Source organism: Perca flavescens, chromosome 20 (genome assembly GCF_004354835.1).
Source record: "Perca flavescens isolate YP-PL-M2 chromosome 20, PFLA_1.0, whole genome shotgun sequence".
In the NCBI taxonomy this organism is placed as follows: Eukaryota; Metazoa; Chordata; class Actinopteri; order Perciformes; family Percidae; genus Perca; species Perca flavescens.
This window is the reverse complement of record NC_041350.1, coordinates 10,959,981-10,981,420: the sequence shown is the minus strand read 5'-3', so window position 1 is coordinate 10,981,420 and position 21,440 is coordinate 10,959,981. Positions and strand designations below refer to the sequence as shown.

General features: G+C 39.7%; 5 protein-coding genes across 11 annotated transcripts in view; 3 read left to right on the top strand and 2 right to left on the bottom strand.

Annotated features, from left to right (window-relative positions):
- Window positions 1-235: 235 nt before the first annotated feature.
- rsrp1 (arginine/serine-rich protein 1) lies at window positions 236-3,533 on the bottom strand. 4 transcript variants are annotated; one of them, XM_028566783.1, is made up of 5 exons: window positions 3,302-3,532; window positions 2,375-2,843; window positions 2,033-2,241; window positions 695-766; window positions 236-575 (listed from the first exon to the last, which is right to left on the bottom strand). In XM_028566783.1, the coding sequence occupies exons 2-5, from the start codon at window positions 2,817-2,819 to the stop codon at window positions 417-419; spliced, it is 885 nt and encodes a 294-aa protein (XP_028422584.1). In that variant the 5' UTR covers window positions 2,820-2,843; window positions 3,302-3,532; the 3' UTR covers window positions 236-416. The 4 variants fall into 4 exon arrangements, 2 of the variants coding, with proteins under 2 accessions (XP_028422584.1, XP_028422585.1); XR_003691154.1 differs by having other exon boundaries at window positions 565-575; window positions 695-1,262; window positions 3,302-3,533; XR_003691155.1 differs by having other exon boundaries at window positions 565-575; window positions 695-1,259; window positions 3,302-3,533.
- Window positions 3,534-5,220: 1,687 nt separating this feature from the next.
- Window positions 5,221-7,019, top strand: mgst3b (microsomal glutathione S-transferase 3b). The gene is made up of 4 exons (XM_028566112.1): window positions 5,221-5,481; window positions 5,583-5,705; window positions 5,973-6,045; window positions 6,699-7,019. The coding sequence occupies exons 1-4, from the start codon at window positions 5,356-5,358 to the stop codon at window positions 6,797-6,799; spliced, it is 423 nt and encodes a 140-aa protein (XP_028421913.1). The 5' UTR covers window positions 5,221-5,355; the 3' UTR covers window positions 6,800-7,019.
- A 1,040-nt stretch (window positions 7,020-8,059) lies between these two features.
- Window positions 8,060-13,612, top strand: tmem50a (transmembrane protein 50A). Its single transcript, XM_028565954.1, has 7 exons — window positions 8,060-8,192; window positions 8,724-8,829; window positions 9,002-9,114; window positions 10,011-10,078; window positions 10,327-10,419; window positions 10,723-10,783; window positions 12,198-13,612. The coding sequence occupies exons 2-7, from the start codon at window positions 8,728-8,730 to the stop codon at window positions 12,241-12,243; spliced, it is 483 nt and encodes a 160-aa protein (XP_028421755.1). The 5' UTR covers window positions 8,060-8,192; window positions 8,724-8,727; the 3' UTR covers window positions 12,244-13,612.
- On the bottom strand, window positions 13,029-17,575 carry rhd (Rh blood group, D antigen). 3 transcript variants are annotated; one of them, XM_028565953.1, is made up of 11 exons: window positions 17,427-17,575; window positions 16,612-16,947; window positions 15,870-16,056; window positions 15,006-15,156; window positions 14,776-14,923; window positions 14,474-14,646; window positions 14,159-14,296; window positions 13,951-14,078; window positions 13,785-13,864; window positions 13,297-13,370; window positions 13,029-13,164 (listed from the first exon to the last, which is right to left on the bottom strand). In XM_028565953.1, exons 2-11 carry the CDS (start codon window positions 16,760-16,762, stop codon window positions 13,138-13,140), a joined length of 1,257 nt encoding a protein of 418 aa, XP_028421754.1. In that variant the 5' UTR covers window positions 16,763-16,947; window positions 17,427-17,575; the 3' UTR covers window positions 13,029-13,137. The 3 variants fall into 3 exon arrangements, with proteins under 3 accessions (XP_028421754.1, XP_028421752.1, XP_028421753.1); XM_028565951.1 differs by having other exon boundaries at window positions 13,029-13,370; XM_028565952.1 differs by having other exon boundaries at window positions 13,029-13,370; window positions 16,612-16,929.
- Window positions 17,576-17,737: 162 nt separating this feature from the next.
- The window catches only part of maco1b (macoilin 1b), a 16,179-nt gene continuing 12,476 nt past the window's right edge, over window positions 17,738-21,440 (top strand). For both annotated transcript variants that reach the window (XM_028566019.1, XM_028566018.1), the window contains exons 1-3: window positions 17,738-18,163; window positions 19,305-19,446; window positions 20,646-20,772. In XM_028566019.1, coding sequence (XP_028421820.1) covers window positions 18,084-18,163; window positions 19,305-19,446; window positions 20,646-20,772 — 349 coding nt within the window. In that variant the 5' untranslated portion in view covers window positions 17,738-18,083. The remainder of the gene's footprint in view (window positions 18,164-19,304; window positions 19,447-20,645; window positions 20,773-21,440) is intronic.

Below are 21,440 nucleotides of genomic sequence, written 5' to 3'. Positions count from 1 at the left end.
ATACACCATTACTTTACTCTAGTAAGCAGTAAAGAATATTACTGTATAGAGTTACTATTGGTCAGTTAAAACCTCATTTCTCTGCTTGCATGACTTTAGTCAGTGTTCTCTACCAATTCTAAAACCTAACTCCAATTAAAGCTTTCCCTAAACAGTTTATCAAGGCTCAAGATTGACTCACTGGGTGCAGTTCATTGATCTACAAGACTAGTTACAAAAGCAGTCAGAAACAATCTATCAAATAAATCTTTATTCAATCATAACCAGCACACTATACAACAAAAGGAAAAATAATCCCACCTGGATGAAATCTTCACTTCTTTCCACTTAACTTTTAACATCTGAAAGAAAATGTTGACCATGAAATGGTAAAATATATGTACAAAATATTTACAACGTCCATGTACTCTGCCACTCTAGTGTGACGTGGCGGGTCTGTGTTTGCGTGCTTTGGAGGTTTTGTCTGATTGGACTGGAACCCAGTGACCATAGGGCTTCCTGCTTTCATAGATGTCCATTCTGGAAGTTACCTTAGCACAAGATGAAGCTGCCACTGTTTGTTTGACCACAGAATTCTAACGGGACAAGATTAGGAGAGAAAGAGACATTAGAATACATCAATATATACCCAGGAAAAAAGTAAAGCAGTTTGGTTTGGCTATTAACCATTGAAGATGCAATTTAAGTCACTTACATGAATGCTGAAAGAGATTTTCATTTTTGGGGACATCGTTGGGCTGGACCTATCAGACTCCCCCTCAATGCTCTGTTTGAAAGAGACAAGAAAACCAAACCTAGTTAGACACGTGTGTAAAACTGATGGTAGGGTGAGCTTTGACAGTTTATGTTCGTATAGATGGATATAGTTCCCATTGTTAATATTGTAAAAAAATAATAATTAAGAAATGAATAAAAAAAAAAAAAAAACTTCTATTGCATTGTTATTTAAGTGTTAGCTTCAACACTTAACACCCCCGTCCCACTGCCATCAAAGGCCTGGCTCGACCATTTAATGAATCCTACAAGGACAGACCTTGAAACAGAATAAAATGCAAAGAAAAATAGAGTAAAGGTTTGTCTTTTCTGTCTACAGTGGCAGAATGATGGTGACGTAGGTTTCCCAGCCCTCAGCACGCAGCTGGTGAACCAACTTATCTTTGGCATATGGAGAGGAGTTCTTCATCTGTTTTTAGTTCTTGACAGGGATAGTCACTATAATGCAGTCCACACGCCTGTGCTCCATCAGCGAGTGGAGGATTCTGCTAAATAACAATGACCCATTTCAACTGCAAGCATGAATACATTAGAAATGTCAAAAATCTACTACCTATCTATATGAAGTGGAGTCAGTGTAATACAATAGCTGAATTGCATCATCTACGTATCTATGTGTATATTTAGCATGTTTATGGACTGTGTGCATCATCTGATTTTGAGGCAATCTACATATGTGTTTGTTTAATTGCAAGCCTCTAGTTGATAAACTTACACATTGTGAACATTACAAGAGTTATCAGATAACCTTTCACGCAAACACATATTGTCGTCACCCAAGTCACATGACAGCCCTTTAATCCCAGGTGCCGATGAGTGAAGGAGACCACTGTCATGTTATCTATGAAGACAGGAATAAATACAGAGAGCATGTGTATTCCCTCAGGGGTCCAAAGGTTAACATAAGACACAGGAAATTCAAAAATCAATCAATAGATCTGTAGACATTACATTGTGCTTCATGCACTGTATAATTGTTGCAACTTTACTTTTATGAAAAACCATTTGTCCTGTACAGCCAAAGACCTATGAGTCCCTTACCCATGTGGTAAACATGTATTAATGGTCAGTGCACTGTTAGGCACAAGTTGTTTGAAAAACTGAAAAATAACTCTAAAATACTCAACACCGCTTACCTTGTATTCCCCATCATGTAGTTCAAGATGGAAAAAAATGTGTCTATGCCTTTAAAAAGAATCTGTAGCACGTGATTCTTTAGTGTGTGATGTGTTCAATGCGTAGCTGAGGAGACACCCACCTGTGACAGAGTCTTTTCAGGGTCTTGTCTCACCCATGTATCTGACGACACCCATTTGAACTCCACCGACTGCTCTGACAGGATTGGTTTCACACAATCAGAAAGTTCCAGCTTCTCCACTTCTAGGATCCTCTCGGGAAGTTCCAGCTTCTCCACTCCTAGAATCGTCGTAGCATTGGACTTTGCAGTTTTGAGGAGTTCTTCTTTATCTGGGGAACACAAAAAGTTATGAGAGAAGATTTAAGGACTTCTGCAATTAAAAAAAGTCAGAGTGTGCCTCTTTGGGCAATGAATACAAATAAGAGTAGTGACTGTTCCCTAATTTTGAGCAAATCATCTTACCATCCAAATTTAAGTTGACAGAATGCTCTGAAGATTCGGACCTTGAGCCGCTTTTGTGGGTTCTGGGTGGGGATTGGGAAAACCGACTCACAGACCTCCTGTACCTGCGGCTGGAATGCCTGGAGCGGCGCTCACGGCCATTTCTGCGATGTTTGTCACAGCGACAGCGGGAAGAAGGTCTGTGGCAACGAGGGTGAGAGCGGGACCTGGTGTGAGAGGAAGACCTGCTGCTGGACGAAGACGACGATGAAGACCTGTAACGTCGCCCATGGGTGCCACGTCCCCTGTGGCGACCAGAGCCAACAGAGCGTCTGCCACCACCGCTGCTTCTGGCTGGTGAGCGGGAGCGAGATGAGGCAGGGCTGTTCTGGTCAAAGATTACATTGATGCCATCTCTCTGTCGAACGTCGGCCATTTCAGAGTGTGAGTCTTCTCCCTTGGCCATTGTTAGTTATTTTTTTGCCACAAGCTGAAATGACAAATGTAGAAATATCTAAGTAAAATAAAAACTTCGAATGGGCTGGCCCCTTGTAACGTTAGTCAATGTAGCAATAATGTGGATCATTAGGTGTTTTAGTGCCTTGATAACATCACCCACAGTCTGTAAACCTACGGCTATTGTTGTGTAACAGTTGTTTCCTCGGTGATGCCCCTTGCGAGCAAAGCAACATACTGCAGCAGCGGCCGACTGGAAAATACTGGAAATTTCCGGAATGACGCAGCTAAAGATAGCCGGACTAGCTTGCTACCATCTGTTATCACTCCAAAAACGCTATATCCAAATAATTCGCACATAAACAAATTACATAGACAATACATGTATATTTAGTCGATTAACGTTAAATGCAACAGTTTACAGAAAGTAAACATTAAGTCAGCTAACATTAAATGAAAGCTGAAGCTGTCGTTGTAACGTTATGGACTTACCGTCGACTGTAACGTTGAGTTTAAACCTTTGGTCCTCCTGATGACTTTAAAATATACAATATATCAGAAAAGTCGCCTTCAGAAAACGTAAACACGACGATATATTTCGAATAAAATTCAAAAATGCTCAATTGTGTTGGTTTGAAGCAACCGTTTTCTCCTCGTGGATGTTGAACCGTCTCTGTCGTCGTCACTCCAGCTAATGAAAGCGAACCAGTGGTAGGGTAGTAGCCGTAGCTAGTAGCCTAATTCCAGTCACGTGTTCTTCTTCTTTGAGGTGTATTGGCGGTTGGTAAACAACGATTTGGGGCATTACCGCCACCAATTGGTATGGGGTGTGAATCAGAATATCTAGTATTTAGAATATTTACACAAAACATAAAATAACATAATAATAATAAATAAAAAAACGTATATCTTCTCATTCATATTAATTTGTCTAAGATGAAATAGTTTATTGCCACAGTAAGTTGCCTGTACGTGGAATTTGCCTATAACGATAAATATAGAAACAGAAAAAATATATGCAAAATAGATCAATGCAATTAATGAAGCTCTTTTCTTGAGTTCCATTCCATAATACGTATTCGATCACACTCGATTTTACTTTTATCTTTGTGAGATTTTGTATCAAAAGTCTTCTATCTCCCTAAAATTTATGACAATATAGTATAAATGCTGTACTGTTTCTTCTTGCCCAGAGTAATCACATCTTCCTGTATTATGCATACCTATTTTGAACAGTGATACTGTTTAGTCCAGTGTGTCCACTTGAAGTCTTGATATAATCGTCTCTTCTCTCCTGCTCCTTAATTCCAGCACTTCATTCCTCCCGCTTTCCTTTGTAGGCCTACTCTGTGAAACCATCGTCCTTTCCTCTCTTCCTCGCATTGCTTCTTTCAATCTCTGTTTTATAATGCTCTTAACTTCTGTTTTGCTGAAACTAACCGCCAAATCAATGTACCGGTAATTATGTTTTGTAGCCACTTTTGCAACTATGTCTGTCATTTCCTTTCCTTTGATACCAATAAGTGCCGGTATCCATATAAAAAAACATATTACTCTAAGACCAATCATTTGAATTATACAAACTTTGTTGTAAATCTCAAAATGTCTGGTCTGCTGTCTGAACAAATGATTGCTCTCAATGGTCTTGTATCTTTTATCCACTGTACTGCTTACAAAATTGCTAGCATTTCTCCTGTTTTAACTAATAATTCATCACTAATCCTGCTCGTTTGAAAGCCATGATGTCTCTCTCTCATGGGTGGGCCAGATTCTCTGGGTGGGCAAAGCAGAGAAAGGGAAGGTAACCTTCCGATTCCAGATCGAGCTTTCATTTTCTCAAAGGCAGAGCAGGATACCCAGGGCTCGGTTTACACCTATCGCCATTTCTAGCCACTGGGGGACCATAGGCAGGCTGGGGGAACGCATATTAATGTTAAAAAACCTCATAAAGTGAAATTTTCATGGCATGGGACCTTTAAGTTCCATCTTGGCATGTAGTGGAGATAAGAAAAAAGCCTGTCCTTAATTGTACACATGCTTTATTATGTTTTGCAACTCTTCTTTGCTTTTGTGCAACACAACTAATATATTAGAAGAAGAAAAATATTGGTGGTATTGCCCTTTAAATAGCCTACAACCTCGGCAGGCAACAACATTACGAATCCCACTACGGCCACGCCAAGAACCGCCCTACGAAGCAGCTCGATTGGTTGGGGTTAGGCATTTCATTTCACCAGTGGTTAAGGTTAGGGTTAGGGGATTGGTCAGGAGATAGGACATATACGCATGGACGCCTCATAGATATATATCGATGGGACGCCTGGCCAATAGTAGTGTGTGAATGCCATTGAAGGGTCGGTCTTGGCGTGGCCATAGTGGGATTCGTAATATCGCGGGGAGGCAAGCAATCTCGCGATATCTTATGTAAGCTCGACTCTGATTACTTTGTTGATTCCTGTATTTCCTGCCTCTCCACTTCCACGATTGCACGCTGCACGCCACCGTCTTCTAAAAACTTGAAACGCAGGCCAACCTATCGAGAAGAAATGGACGTTCTGACTGTATTGCCGTCCAACTTTGGATATGTCATATTTACCTTCCTCTACAGCTGGATCATGCTGGGGTATTTGGCAGTTAAGGTTGGCGGTGCCAGGAAGAAGTACGATGTTAAGGTTGTTCAAATTTGACTTTAGTGGAAAATAATGAAAACAAGTAGAAGTAAAGTTGACACTGGCTAATGTATTGTATGTTTGATCTTCGCTTTACCTTACAGTACCCCACTATGTACAGTGACAAGGAGCAGGTATTCAACTGTATCCAGAGAGCACATCAGAACACCCTAGAGGTGTATCCTCAGTGGCTTGTTTTCCAGACCATTGCAGCTCTTGTGTACCCGGTATGTATACTTATTTTTTTTTAACACACCTAATCAAACATAGCCACGTATTAACTTTGTGTTTGTTTATATTATTTTGCCATACTATTAGGGCTACTAAACTTGTTACCACACACCATATCGCACGTGTGGGAGGGGCAAGAAATTATTGTGATCTTTGGCATAAATTCTCCAGAGTCACAGTGATGAAGCATTTTTTCCTCAAACTGGATCGCCGCTCTATTTCCCAACTGTTGGTATTAATTCGCTTTTTCTTTATTCACAAAGTTATCAGCTTCTGTGCTGGGGGCTATTTGGGTGACCAGCAGGTTGTCCTATGCCTGGGGCTACTACACAGGAGGTAAGACTGACATTGTATTAATGTAATGTAATGGGGAAAAAAAGCACATTAACTCAGTTCATCCACTCTTTTTATCCGTCTACATTTACACACAGTTCTAGGCTACACACTGCCAATATTATTTATAATCTATGTAATATTTTATATAATAGTACTTGGGTCAGAGCCTTTAAGGAATAAAACACAATCCACCACTGTACTGCTAGTTATAAGGTTGGTGATAAAATGACTCCCATGCTAGGTGGTGTAAATAAATCCTTGAGAGAGATTCAACTCACAACAATCCATTTATAATTTCCACAATATAATACTCATAATTGTAGCATTAGATGTGTGTCACGGAAGTTACAGTACAGTGATTGCCAGAGCATTTTGTTGCTTCTCACCTAGTTTTGTTTAATCATTTACAGAAGATAGCATTGAGCAAAACATAGTAAAAAACTATCGATGAATTCTAACTTACGGTATGTGTTTAAGTTAAGTAGTTTATGAATGGCAATTTAATGTATAATCTGCCAAATATTAGGTGTGAATTTCAAAATCAGACCAAAACATTCCCCTGTGAACAAATAGTTCAGTATTTATTTTATTGTATTTATTGATATTTCATATACTTCTGCTTTGGTGAAAGTCTGCTTTATGTTTAATTCCAGATCCAGCCAAGAGGATGAATGGTGCCTATGGCTATATTGGATTCTTTGGTGTCATCTTTCTGTCCATATCTGTAGCCTTGCAATTGCTTGGAGTCTTTTAAGACAATTGTCATCTTGTTGACTCATTTAAACAGGCTTATATCATTTTCAGATGTGTCAACTAAAGTAGTTGTACTATTCTTGAAATGCTAATTTCAAATTCAACATATTTGTATGGACCACTAACTTGATATCTCTTTATTCAAATGTTTGTTGTGAATGGCTACACCATGTGATCATCGACAATAAAGTAGATGCTGATTGATGCTACAGCCCCAGATACTGTATGTCCTCTAGTACTCTGTTCACAGTTGCAGGCATTAAGGTTTGTGAATAATGAAAGGGTTGGCAGCATGCATTAAGGCCCCTTGTGACTCACACATGATGGGCACAAATCTCTCATCAGAGCATGCAGAAAATGGCTTCAAGAAGATCTACAGATAATCTTAACAAACAATAGATCTGGGAAAATGTTCTGTTGGTTGCTTTCAGAAAGTTGTTTCCTCTGCTTTGAGATAATAACCAAAGTGTAAACTTTTCTCCCCTTGTTTCTATAAACAGCATGTTTTAAACACAAATGTTGCTGTTCTGCACTCACGCCACTGAACCATGGATTAAGCAGAGTCAAATGCAAATAGTCCTTTAGACACATGAAATAAAATACAATTTACATAAATCCCTTGTTTAACATCTGCTTTCTCATGGCCTATCGTTTTAGTTATACAGTTACTGTTTGAATTATATTTTAGTATTTATTGTTTTGTATTTATGCTACGATATTTAAAATTAGTTACAAATATAGGCTACTCGTTTATTATTTTCAGGATCGAGTCCAGCGTGTGATGCAGTCTGCAACAGCTTCATAAGTAAATGTGAAAGTATGCGATTCGGTGCTTCCTTCAAGAACTAGTGCTAAGCTCCTACCTCCAACTTAATGACCCGTAAGCATAGACTGTATATTCCGTAAGTAACTTGTTCGACAATTTTCTCTGGAAATAAGGAAGAGCATAATAACGGAGTGGGGTTTGCATAGTATGGTGAGTGTTTGTAACATAGGTAGCACATATATTCACTACTATATACTGCACTGTTTTACAGAAGAAAATTCGGATGTAGTATGTTGTTTTCTATTTATCACTTTTAGTATGAACGAGTTACGAGGTGATACTACCACTCCTATGCACTCATTTATACGTTACAACTTTTCACATCTAACATATTAATATCCCTAGATACCAAATAGGCTATACTTTATGAGTAGTTCATTTCATGTGCTTGTAATTTTGCACAAATTACCATTTTGTCCACAACACTTGAAGGCACCAATATCAACAGCGTCTCTGAGGTGCCATCATCAAACGGTTGTGTATGAACTGCGCATGTGCATGACCGAGCTCTGTCGGAAGCAAAGTCAGGCTTATCCAGGGGGTTCACATCAAAAACCGAAAATAAAAGGTAAGAATTCCTTTGAAAATGACAATACAACCAATAAATGGTTTTGAGGTGTGTGTTTTCGCTTGGTACTACCGTTGTCGTATTAGTTATGCTATTATTTGTATCGACTTCGTAGCAAGAAGAAACCTTCAAGGAAATGTTTGCTAGTGCCAAAGCGATGAACAAAAGAATCCGACGACACAGCCCTGTTTTATTTTTATCTACTGTATAAATACACTTTATATTTTTAACAGCTATAAAGCGGATACATCGACATCTTGTTGTTTAATAGATGTTATCGAGCTTTGGTGTACAAATAGTTGGTGTTTGTTGGTGCTTGGTATGTAAGCTAGGGAGTTAAGCATCATCGATACAGCACAGCGATTGCGCACAAACGTACATTGGTTTTCATAGTTCTGAACAGTGTTTGGGAACATTGAATTGTACTATTAAATATAGCGTACATGTGTCATGTCGAGATGACTGAGTGTTTCTATAAAGTTTATGTTGTTTTTGCTTTTACACATTGTTGTACACTACGCCTTTTCCCAGAATTATGTCAGGTTTTCTGGACGGAATCCGGTGCGGAGACTGCGAGTGCAATGTGGACTGGGGTGAAAGAAGAAACACCATCGCATCCATAGCTGCTGGAGTTCTGGTATTTTCCTGTTTTTATTTTCATTTTCCGGAGGGCAGATGTAGCCTACTGTAGCTACAGAAGGGATATGTAGGCTACTGTGATGTGTCTTCCTGGTCTGTGTTTGCCTACTTACTAATGGTCTATGTAGAGCTGTGGATTCCTGTTTTAAACTGTGGATCTTTTGTTGCAGTTCTTCACTGGTTGGTGGATCATCATCGATGCAGCAGTGAAATATCCTGACCAGGGACAGTTTCATCACGCCTATCACACTTGTGGAGTCATCGCTACAGTGGCCTTTCTCATGTAAGACTGCCTTTGCAGACTTTTTCTGTCACAGGAAATGTTAGATTCTTCAGTTTATCAAACCGTTCCAACAAGGTTTAATTATTTGGTGTTTCTTAAGCTTAATGCCCCATCACCAGGCCTTCCTCAGCGTTTGGAGCTGCTCATTTGTCATGGAGAAAGTATAGTTGAAGTTGCATGATAACTGGTCTCGCATTCCCAGACCTTCCTCCACAGAACTAAGGAGAAAGTTCTGGCTAGTCCACACAACATTCTTGGATAGGAGAAAAACCCTGGTTTATTGGCATTTCTTTAAACCAATCGCAATCGTCTCGGGCGCCGGACAGAGCATCAGTGCCTCTGCAAAATAGCCTTGGGAAGGAACTTACTTTTGGTGGAACAATTGTACATTCAAAAGTTGTTTTAGTCATGCAACAGCAAACTCAGATTTGACAGTCTAGCTAGCTGTCTGGATTTACCCTGCAGAGATCTGAGGAGCAGTTAATCATAGTCCTCATATCAACCAGAGTTGCCAACACAAAGAAAGTGAAGGTGAGGGAGATCCGGTGATATAGACTACAGGATAACTGGTGGTTGTATAATAGGGGTGTGGGGTTTTGTACCCCTGCCTGTGTTAAAGAATGGTCTCTGGTGTTAGATGTGGATGACCTCCTTAATCTTTCACCAACTAAACCATCTCTATGACAACTGAGCAACTCCAGGGCCATTGCATAAGAATTACTTACATTTTTCCCTGGGGGGAAATTGGAGCGATTTGCTATTTCCCAGCACGTTTCCCAGCTTCTTATTGTATCCAATTACCATGGAGACTGTCAGCATAAGGAGTCAAATAAAAGTCACTTATTAAGTAGCTTTTGATAATGTAAATAATTGTTTTCCTCATTTGACACATCTAGGATAAATGCTGTTTCAAACGGCCAAGTGAGAGGAGACAGCTACAGTGAAGGCTGCATTGGACAGACAGGTATGTATGATAGGATATGCTATACAGCTCTATATTCAGAGTATATTTCCCCACAAACTGTTAACTTTCCCCATGTATAGTGATGGTTTCTTTTCTTTACTATTTTAACACTGTCACAGTACTTTTGCCCTGATGTCAGACTGTTTCCTTGTATTACCATTACAGCATTCATGCAGTAAAACACAAACTTATATAAAGCGTTGTGTCGCATCACCCAGTAACGCACCCTTTCTTATCTCTGTTTGCAGGCGCTCGAGTTTGGCTCTTCATTGGCTTCATGCTTGCTTTCGGCTCCCTCATTGCCTCCATGTGGATCCTGTTTGGGGGATTCGTAGTGCCTAGTAAGTTCTGTTCTTCTGCCTAGCACATCGTGACTTGCGCAGACTGTTCAGTAGTCAGTTTTAGTGTGTGACAGTGAGAGGTATTTTAAAGCAATTCAGAAGTGTGTTTTGAAAAATTTATAGTGATTTTATTTTTTTAAAGAGAAGCCTGTATGATGCAGTAACTTTATGTAAATATGCGGTTTCAAGTGAGCAAAATGTACAGTTCAATCTTGAACAGCTCTTCATTTACTAAATGTTGTACTTTGTCAAATTATAAATGTGGCCTTATTTTGTAACCTGTAACTCTGTTGTCCCTTGCAGAAAAGCCTGTTGTGTACCCTGGTATTGCCATTTTCTTCCAAAATGCATTCATTTTCTTTGGGTAAGTCGATGGTCCTCTGCGGTATCTTACTCCAAACCCATGCTTACACTTCAGCTAGGGCTGGGTATCAATGGGTATTCCATTCCGATTCACAAGGTCCCGATTTTAATTACATTTTCAATATGATTTCCAATTCAATGTACAATTGTACAAGGTTCCCTCTAACCGGTCACATTATTAAAAGTATCAATGTTTACATTAAGAATTGCAGGAAAGCAAGTACATGAATGTACTTTTAGGGCTGGGCGATATGGTTGAAAACTGTATCACGATATAAGTTTTTCATATCGGTTGATATCAATTATTGATATTTTTTATGACCTATTTAAAATAAGGACCAGGAGAAAAATATATTAAATTTAAACATTTTTATTTAAAACTTAACCCTGCTCTGATTATAATCCCCTCAATTATAAAAGCAGAAATGTCAACACAACCATGGAAAACATAATTAAAATGTAAACGGGTCTAAAATCACAATGAACACTTAACAATTATCTCTTAACATTAAGGTGCAAAATTAACGAATAAGTAAGAAATGCTTAATAAAGTGTCATAAAATAGTGCAAAGTGTTAGCTAAATATAAGAAACCTGAGAAGGAACTATTTTCTGCAGGTTTAGTGCTAGGTTGGTAACCTGGCTTCTGGACAGTGCTCAGCATGTCTGCCTTCGTTATTTCTTTGTAGCGTTTAGTAAGGCGCTGATGCAGAGTACCTCTCCATGGTGGTCTGCTGCTTGTAGCGTTTAGTAAGGCGCTGATGCAGAGTACCTCTCCATGGCGCTCTGCTGCTTGTGCCGTGTTGCAGCTGCAGATGTTGTTGGACGTTGATGGCGAATACGGCTGTGCTCGAAAGTGTGAGCGCGGCTAAAGTGGTAAAACAAGTTTATGGTATTACCAGTGTTGGTCTGACGACATTGGTCTGACTACGGTCAGACTTATAAAATCCCCAAAACTGCCATACTGACTTTTCCTGTTTTATCAACAATTTCCTCGCTCGCTCCGGCACTCACTTTCCACTCCACGCCGGTTCCGTTATTGAAGAACACAAGACAGCGATGTGGCGCAACCAAACATGATACTGTTACATGATTGGCTGTTAGTGTCACTCCCCACGTTGCTAGGTTGCCAGAGAGTGAGGGCCTTTGTTCATGCAACCAAACTTGATTCACAACCTCTGGTTTCTTCTGATGAAGAAAAACAAGTTATCGAACGTTTTATCGACCGCATTTTCTATTGATATTGATTATGTATCTATCGCGATACATATTGTTATCGTTTTATCGCCCAGCCCTATGTACTTTTTATTTAAACTGAACGCACAAATAAGTGCTGCTCCACAGACTCTACAGTGAGTTTTGGGTGACATTTCAAAAAATATTTCACTAACCCTTATCTTCTTGTCTTCTGGTTAGGGGTTTGGTCTTCAAGTTTGGACGTACAGAGGATCTGTGGCAGTAATGGACTCTGTGTGTCTTCATGTCCACTGTTTATACACTCTACTATCTATATTGTATGAGACAATATGCTTTAGTGGTTATTCACTTTATATATAAACATTATTAGCTTTCAAATTAACATGTTTAATTTATATTGTTTGCTGTATAATGGCTAATCGTAACGTAAGCACAAGTGTTCATAGATTCGTTTAAAGTTTTGGATATTTTCAAATGTGGCATATCTTTTAAACGTGTCTATTTGCACTCAGACTGTGTAGCCATGTTGTTATAATGTTTCGCAACTCGTGTATAACAAAATGTGTATTTTGGGAGCTTTACTTCTCTGAACTGTCCACATTTCTTCAGGTATCCTTACTTTTATGAAATCCTTTAATTTAGACAGTCTTTTAAGTGGAAACAAAATAAATTATTATGGTACAAAAGATCATTGAGGGCAATATTTCATATTACTGTACACATTTGCTAAATGTAACCATAAGGGGTTGTTTTGTATTTTTCCTGAAATAACTCTTGTCAGCACTGAAACTTTGCAGTCATCCAGATTTGTTGTTGACGGTTCACTAGCTGACGCTGCTGACATTAAGTAACAACTGTTTCAGAACTGTAGGGGATGTGTAATGGGGATTTGTATTTGACTGCAACGCTTACCCATTTGTTTGTGTAACATCCAAACCATGAGGTCAGTTTCTGATGACCATTAAACAAAAAAATATTGGGCAGTAAAGGACTCTTGCATTCATGCTTCCACGGTTCAACCTTGATTTAAATTTTTAAATCCCAGACTTACACGTATAAAATCTAAAAACTTTTAATCAAGTTATATACATGGATATGAATGAACACCAAAAATAGTTTGTACTTCCAGGATCAGACTTGATCTACTTCTTTCTCCGTCTTACTTGCGCACGGCAAGCTGGGGAAACTGCAAAAGATGAAAACATTTTGTCCAGTTCTGTTTTATGAATTAACATTGTTTTGTTTTTTTTAAGGTATAGCACAACCCAAAATAATATCAAATCCATAACTGTAATAAAATAAGGTCTTGATTGCCTACCTCCCAGAAAGCTTGATCATCAAAACATTTCTTGTCCTGGGGTGGCCTCCAAAAGTTCCACTTAAGTAGTAGCCCTTTAAACAATGACATATAAAAGTAATTAGGAAAGCTTACAAATGGAATGCATGCTGCATTATACAGTGTTGATATACACCTGTGGTTATCAACCTGTATGTTATTACACTGTAAAAAGAGATGACTTAAGCTGACCTGAATTTCACTAAAAACCTAAAGTAAGATAAGTGTTGGGTCAAATGTAACTGTTGTGGCATTCTGCTGTGACTAAATAATTAAAAAGGGACCTTCTGTCTTTGGGTATGATTGTGCCAGAACTCTTTTATAAACAGTCTATGTGCCAGAATGATGATAATGGAAACCTTTTAGAGAGAAGACTTATTCAAGATTCAAGAGATGCATTGCACATGTATGGGTGCATTGAAATTATTGTGCATATCTATATATCAGTGATTTTTGTTATTATGACTTACCTGTAATGATTCCCATGGACAGACTTAGACTGATGGTGATGAAGAGAGTGCAAATGTGAAATACGGCAAACCGGATTGCCCTGTGAAATAAAGAACCAATTACACAGGCTGTAACGCTGTATTTTTTGTGTGTTACAAGGCAACCGTATGGCAGTTATGTACTTACGTTGTGTGATCATCACAGTCTTTAATCTGTAGGAGGAGATGTGCTAGCCATCCCAGTAGACCTGCGAGTCCATGTGTGCTCAGGACAGCGCAGGTGTCATGGCAGTTGAATGCAAGCAGCATGTGGATCTGGAAAATAAGAGCTTATGATGAACTGTGGTGTATAGATTATTTAATTGAGGGGTACGTGTCCATGGGGTGATCAAAACCTTGAGATATCGGAATCCAATTGTTGATACAAGAGCAGCGGTGAATCCAATCGCCATGGCTTCCCATGGCTGATGAACCACTGACATGGAAACCCCAACAGCAACGCCACCAGCAAGGATGCTTGACTGCATATGGATCTGACAGAGGAGTGAAGATATACACGCTATCATAAATTAGATCTTACTGGTATAAAGTATACTGGTTTGATTAGATATTTATATATTTGGGAGGTATTTATACAGGTAAAAGTAATTTCACTCCAGCCAATTCTCTGTTCATAGAAAAGCATAATGTTAACATATCAAGTGTCATACCGGGTTGAGTTTTCCCTTGGGGCTGCAGAGCACCGACACAGCAGCTGCTGTTACAGCACTGACAGCCAGGGCCAGGTAGGTGCTGAACACAGCCCCCAGCTTCCTCCCAGGTCTATGATTGTCCACAAGGACTGAATTGAAACCAGGCCAAAACATCCACATAAACATAGTACCTGGAGAACAGAGAGCAGATTATTCCGATTCTGCTTCAACAATGTAGATGCTTGCCAATGCAGGGTTTAAATTTAAATTCTACAAAACCCTATCAACGTCGGGGGGAAAAAACATAACCTACACCTTACCCAACATGGAAAATAATCCGGTTTTGCGGTCAAATTTCTCTTTTTCAAATTGCTGCTCGGATCCTTTCCGATACAGGATCCAGGTCAGCGTGAGTCCAAAGAAGGCCCCAAAGATGTGAAGCAGCATGATGCTCTTTAGAGGCTGGACCTAGAGTAAGAAAACATCATTATGAGCACACGCTTGGTCTAAGAAACTGAAGTCAGGGTTAAACACATTCAAAATGGCTTACCTTTAGCAGAGCCTGGAGGAGCCATTCATTCAGGACAAACCCTGACACCTCCAGCAGGGCGATGAGGACGAGGTGGACAGGGTTGGTCTTCCCCAGCACGGCTCCAATTGAAATGAGGGCAGAGGCTGAGCACATCTCAGCAACCACCAAGCTATATATAAAAAGTTAACTATTGACATATACAGTATATTGTGATATATATATATATATATATATATATATATATATATATATATGAGGTTTGTAATATTTCAGAATTTTGTTGGTTTGATATATCTCTTTTCAATTAAGTGTCATTTTATTTTGCTATATAGGCTGTAGATATTGTATAACATGTGTCAAACTCAAGGCCTGTGGGCCAAATCCGGCCCCTCACAGATTTTGATCCGGTCCACATATCAATTTAAGTTCACAATACATTTTGGCCCACCTCGTTTCTTGTAGCTTTTTCAATGTTTTTGTTACTTTTGCCAATGCTTTTGGCTCGTTTTCCGTCGTTTTTTTTTCGATGTTCGCTTTTTTTGACCTTTTTTGTTGTTTTTTTCTTTGATGGCTAAGACACTTTATTGCTGACTTTTTTGGGCCTTTTTGTTGACCGAACTGTCAGTGAGAAGGCAATATGACAGATGCAATAATACAGTCAAAGATCCTTGACTTTTTTGGATGACATAAAAGCATGTGAATAAACTAAATGTCTGGCCCTTGATGTGATTGTTATTTTCCAGTGTGGCCCTCAGTGAAACTGAGTTTGACACCCCTGCTGTATAAGGACACATTGATTCATTAGAGATCAGTTCAAACAAATGTGTGACATCAAATAAAAAAAGTGATCAAATGACTGCCTCAGCTGACGACCAAACTTACCTTCTCAAATTTATCCTGATCATTCCTCTGTAATACCAGGACTCAATTCCATTGAGTATGATTGCCCATTGGGTGGCCATGACAGCTACAAGGAGGTTGAACCCCAAGCCACTGAAACCATACCGCACTGGAAAAGTGCATAAGAAGCCAAAACCTAGAATCACCATCACATTCACATCCTGGAACTCTGCAAGAGAAAAGAAGTAACTTTAAAAACAGCTAGGTACCTAAGTCACAATACAGTCCTATAGTCACTTGTGCTGTGTTTCAGCTTATAGCCTACAGCTCAATTATCAGGAGACAACCCAGCATCTGCTCCTAAAGAACCAGCACATGTAGCCTGTAGCTTATCACTGCCTAACAGTAATAACTGCAGCCCTGCCCCATACTCAATGGAGTCTAGCATGTCATTTTATTTAGCTTTTAAAAGAACCATGGTAGCTAAACATTTATTTTTCATTAATGAGTTGGGCTAACCTCTCAACCCTGGGGTGGGTCGATATAATCAATAAGTACTGAGGGAAGCATAGTATATAAAAAAATAGAGATGAAATTCTAATGAAACTCTGATTTTGATGAAATTTTGAAATTTGTCTTATTGATTTATTTTCTTTTTGTTTGTTGTTTCGCCTTTATTTGATGTATTTCCTGGAACCAAATTATGATGACCCACAGAAATAAAAAATAAAAAACTCTCAACCCTCATAGTTTTACCCTCCCCCTTTCCAAACTCATTACATACCTGCGTAAAAATTGCTGAAGGAAATCCCATCTTCTTTTACATGGCTTTCAATCTCAATGTAAAAGGCATATATGAATATGAACCCTATCTGCACAAAAAGCAGCAAAGGTGCCAGACGGGAGCGCAGACTTGGTGCGTACTGAGGAGCCATTGGACATATTCCCTGCGCACTTCTCTTCCAAATGACGCATGTGTAGCCCAGGCGCTTTGAACAGGGTGCAACCCCGAGCACATCTTTTCGTTTTTATCAGCTGCTGGGCATGAATACGTCTGTCTTAATTAGCAGGCCCGACGCCGAGATGGGTCCGGAGCTGCGAGCTGTTGTGACCCCCCGCCCTCCAAACACACACACACACACACACACACACACACACACACACACACACACACACACACACACACAGAAGTTTGTTTGTTTGTTGAATTGTATATTTGAGTGAAGTCTTTATAACTACCATAAAAAATAAGGCTGTTGGCAAGAAGAGGGATAGAACAAAATGCAGCATTGTTAGCCTATAACGGTAGCCTACCATATCTATATAAAATATACTACTGGAATAGGCTAATTAACACCCTAAAAACATATCTCATAAAATCCAATTAAACAGATTGCACAGCAAGTAAATTCCATTTGTATTTTTTCTACGAAAATCATAAAGGTCACTTCAGTTTTGTATTTTTATCATGCCCCTTTTGTTATGGTCCTGAATGCAATGATAAATAAGCCATAAAGTTCATCATATTATTAGCAACGACAACTGCAACCCACAGTTTTGGGTCAAACACGCGCGCGTACAATGTGCACACTTACTAACCTGGTAACAAAACATAGATGGCATACAAGGCCTTGGGGCAAGTCTGTATGAACCACACTCAAAGGACCTGATATAAATAACCCCCGTATGTTGGAAGTGGCGTTGTTGTGTCTCGCACAAAGGGAATTTTGTCCCAACGACTGCATATGTTCTGCTCATAATAAACCAAAGGCAAAAAACACTAAGAAAGAAAACCCGCCTCCGTGATTAGTTCATTGGTCAATCAGCGATGCCCGATTTGTCCACAAAAATCTGATTGGCTTAACGGCGAGACGTTCCACACACTCGCCTCCTCGCTCTCCCCTGTTGTCTTTGGCGGAGGAGAACTGAGCGACCGGCCACGGTGCAACGTAAATGGCTCATCTCTGTATCCGTCAAAGAGAGAAGCCTCGGCGGATAGATTGATTGGATATACCAGCCGTCTGACAAGTGGACGTACGTAAAATGCAGCGCGGTTTGGACTTATGAGTCTGCGCTAACAGCAAAAGAGGAGGTTCCCGAATAGAGTCCTTTATTTATTTCTTTGTTTCCAGTGGGGAAAAAATAATAAGAGCGACATATACCACAGGCACTTCATTTATTATCTTTGTCCGTATACACAAGAAAACTGGATAAGATTACAGTGGTTACTCGAAGGCCAAAGCCAAGAGGAGGAGGATGAAGCGGCGCAATGCGGACTGCAGCAAACTCCGACGGCCGTTAAAACGGAACCGAATCACTGAGGGTATATACGGCAGGTAACTTATATGGAGCCTGACGAAGGGGTCCTCCTCACGACAATAACTGGGGGGCACTGAATGGGGATGCTTGCGGCTTGATATCTGCAGAATGGGAAACGTCCTGATGTTGATGTCAATGAACTGCCACCGCTAGCTAGCTTATTAACCTAGCTAGCTGCTAGTGATAATGTAGTGTATGCTAACGTTATGTTTTCGTTGTACATTAGCTAGCAGGTAACGTTAGCTGTTAAGCTAGCCGTGGCGCTAGGCCCTAAAACAGCCTGTTTTGAACCATGTCACAGGGTCTGCTTCACAGCAATTTTAAATAAGTTGTAGTGGATTTTAGACACAAATTAACAACCCTGACTATCTACTGTTTGCCCACGTCAGTTGTCATCTGCGAGCCGCATCAAAATGACCCGCTGCCCTGTTGGCTAAAGTAACTTATGATAGCTAGCACAACAGCAGCTTTGTCTGCTTATTTATAGTTTCACCACATGAGCCTTACATCCACTAACAAATCATTAACTGTAAACATGATTTGATTAGACTGCAGTCAGTTTGTCTCACTTCTGAAGATTGTGTTGCACTATTCAGACAACTTGAAGTTGCTTAGTTCTTCCCAGCCACACCTGACAGGTCCTACCTCTATGTCACTTCCTTTGTATTTAATAAACCAAACGTTGAAGGCCAGTAGTTACACACGTGGCATCTAGATGAGGGGCAGTTCTTGAATTATTTAACAAGTGACCCATCACAAAACAGTCGTGCTTTGTGATCAAAGAACAACATGCCAAGTACAGACATAGACCTCGTCCAGAATGTCTTCACACGTCTGTTCAATGTCTATGTTATTGTTCTGTATATATGCCAAGTTGCATTTTAAAACATCAGTTGCTTAGAATAAAATTGCAATGCACACAGACATTTCATTTGTCAAACGGCAGCAATAGGCTTCAGACATGCATCTTACACTTGATTCACACACACTTACAAAAAAGCTGAATCTCTTCTTATGTATTGACTTAATGATGATTTGCCTTATAGGAGTACCATACTTGTTAGCACAAATCACATTGCCAATATAAAAAAACCCTCTTGAATGTGTATTTGTGTTCCAAAACAACTTGTGTCATCCAATTCTTCTTCTCATTTTTAGTACCTTCCTGTACCTGAAGTTCCTGGTGGTGTGGGCACTGGTGCTACTGGCAGACTTTGTACTGGAGTTCAGGTTTGAGTACCTCTGGCCATTCTGGCTCTTCATCCGGAGTGTGTACGACTCCTTTAGATACCAGGGGCTGGTGAGTGGCTATGTCCTTTTTATATTTATTATGATAAAGACATACACGATATATATGTAAAGACATTACACCTACATATGTGCTATAATTATGGACTTATGTTATCATCATGTTCTGATTTTCCCATTGAGATGTTCAGTTTTGAATGTTCTGCACCATAGCGCTACTGTCACTGTATTTACATGTGGAATTAAGTAACCAGGTTATTGTTGCCCTTCTGCAATAACTTGTTTTTTAAATGTCATGTGAACAAGAAACCGTTAACAGTAGCTAGATAGCAGTGTGGTGCAATGAAAGGAAAGATTATTTCTCCCAATAATCAGATTCCCTGCAGTGATTTACTTAGCCAGCGTAAAAGTGATAGTGTCAGATGATTTCCCTTCAGAATCATAGAATAACCCCTGACATTAATAACATTGATTCTGAGACAGCCAAACCCAAACAAAAGAAGAATACATTTCTTAAGAAGCTGGAGGTGACTAGGGGTAATAAACAGAAGAGAACATCTGTAAATATTGAAGGCAGAGAGCGTTGCTGCAGTGTACCATGCAGACAATACATTTCAGATTATGAACGTAGGGCATTCTTTAACAAATCTTCCAGTCAGTTTACAGTTGAGTTCTACTACACTCTCAAAACTCAGAAATTGTTTTCACCGTCACCTTGTTTGCTACCTCTTAGGACCAGAACGCTAATCTGACATAATGTACAAACTACGGATTTGACCAGGCTTGCGGGTCATTAGTGTTCCTGTTATCTAAATTTTGTATGTTAATGTTAATCTATTGTAGTTGTATTTTACAGTGAGTTCATAATTGATGCTGGACAGCTTGTTCTTATTAAAATGCATTGCGTAGGTGTGTGTTTGTTGGTGTGTCAGTGTCTCACAGAGATGCAGGAAATGAGAACCAAAATCTTATATTTGCATAACCATTCAACAATGAAATTCAGAGTTGAATCACTCAGAATTAGACCACTCCAATTATGAAGGACTAAGATATGGCAGCCAATCCTTCTGTGAAGTGGTATCCAACATCTTAAGGCTGGAAACATTTCCTTTTTCTTTTTTAAGGGAATGATTTACATTTTGAGCATGAAATAATTAAGGTCACAAACAACCTACATCTTTCTCTGCTGCATATGTTGCTGGTTTATCATAACCACCTCTCATTCCCCCACCCCACCCACCCACCCAACAGGCCTTCTCAGTATTCTTTGTGTGTGTGGCGTTTACCTCGGACATCATTTGCCTCCTCTTCATACCAGTGCAATGGCTATTCTTCGCTGCCAGTACCTATGTGTGGGTACAGTATGTTTGGCACACAGGTAAGGCACTTCATTGTGTCTTAATATTTGTATAAAATACTGCATATGATAAATTGGCAAATGCCCGCAATTAACTTGGCTCCTGCTGTTTTACAATGCTTACAAAAGAAGGAAGGACAAAGCTTTCTGTGTATTTACACAATGGATTATTAAGAAATAATTCTTAAAGTCAGATAACACTAATTCTTAGAACTTGCACTATTTTGTGTTGTTCTTCCACCAGGGAAAAACGGGTGTGAAAAGCGTTGTGCAATACCCTTGCACATCGTGTTATCTTATTTACAAATAGTTATTTCTTAGCATTTGCGTGGTGTGTGCAAGTGAGCTTCACTCTGTAGGATTAGTTGTCAGTCTGATTTAGTGGTATCCCCCTGCGTTGACCAAAGGCCAGGTGTCAGATGGAAATCCGAGTGCCAGTTGGGGGAGGGAGAAACACAGTGGTCCCCAGTTGCTTTCTGAGCCCTCCCAACTTTACTCACCAGTGACATTCACTGTACAAGTATTAATATCTCTCCCCACTCCACAGCACCGTGGTGAAAGTGGCTTGCAGTTTATTGCAGCCGAGGTAGTGTCTGTATCCTGACCACCCCGTGTGTTTAGTGATAATGGCGTGTCAATAAAGACCGATGTAGAGTGTAGAAAAGATTAAGGTTTGTATAGAATGATGA

What these genes read in the sequence shown, in the direction of transcription:
- rsrp1 (XM_028566783.1), bottom strand. Translation starts at nt 2,819, where the DNA reads ATGGCCAAGGGAGAAGACTCACACTCTGAAATGGCCGACGTTCGACAG. An exon ending in TGTCAACTTAAATTTGGATG is followed by an intron (nt 2,242 to 2,374) that starts GTAAGATGATTT and finishes TGTGTTCCCCAG; the next exon opens with ATAAAGAAGAACTCCTCAAA. An exon ending in CTGAAAAGACTCTGTCACAG is followed by an intron (nt 767 to 2,032) that starts GTGGGTGTCTCC and finishes TCTTTCAAACAG; the next exon opens with AGCATTGAGGGGGAGTCTGA.
- mgst3b (XM_028566112.1), top strand. Translation starts at nt 5,356, where the DNA reads ATGGACGTTCTGACTGTATTGCCGTCCAACTTTGGATATGTCATATTT. An exon ending in GGAAGAAGTACGATGTTAAG is followed by an intron (nt 5,482 to 5,582) that starts GTTGTTCAAATT and finishes TTTACCTTACAG; the next exon opens with TACCCCACTATGTACAGTGA. An exon ending in TTGCAGCTCTTGTGTACCCG is followed by an intron (nt 5,706 to 5,972) that starts GTATGTATACTT and finishes TTATTCACAAAG; the next exon opens with TTATCAGCTTCTGTGCTGGG.
- tmem50a (XM_028565954.1), top strand. Translation starts at nt 8,728, where the DNA reads ATGTCAGGTTTTCTGGACGGAATCCGGTGCGGAGACTGCGAGTGCAAT. An exon ending in GCTACAGTGGCCTTTCTCAT is followed by an intron (nt 9,115 to 10,010) that starts GTAAGACTGCCT and finishes TGACACATCTAG; the next exon opens with GATAAATGCTGTTTCAAACG. An exon ending in AATGCATTCATTTTCTTTGG is followed by an intron (nt 10,784 to 12,197) that starts GTAAGTCGATGG and finishes TCTTCTGGTTAG; the next exon opens with GGGTTTGGTCTTCAAGTTTG.
- rhd (XM_028565951.1), bottom strand. Translation starts at nt 16,762, where the DNA reads ATGGCTCCTCAGTACGCACCAAGTCTGCGCTCCCGTCTGGCACCTTTG. An exon ending in TCCTCCAGGCTCTGCTAAAG is followed by an intron (nt 14,924 to 15,005) that starts GTAAGCCATTTT and finishes TTCTTACTCTAG; the next exon opens with GTCCAGCCTCTAAAGAGCAT. An exon ending in TTGGATTCCGATATCTCAAG is followed by an intron (nt 14,079 to 14,158) that starts GTTTTGATCACC and finishes CTTATTTTCCAG; the next exon opens with ATCCACATGCTGCTTGCATT.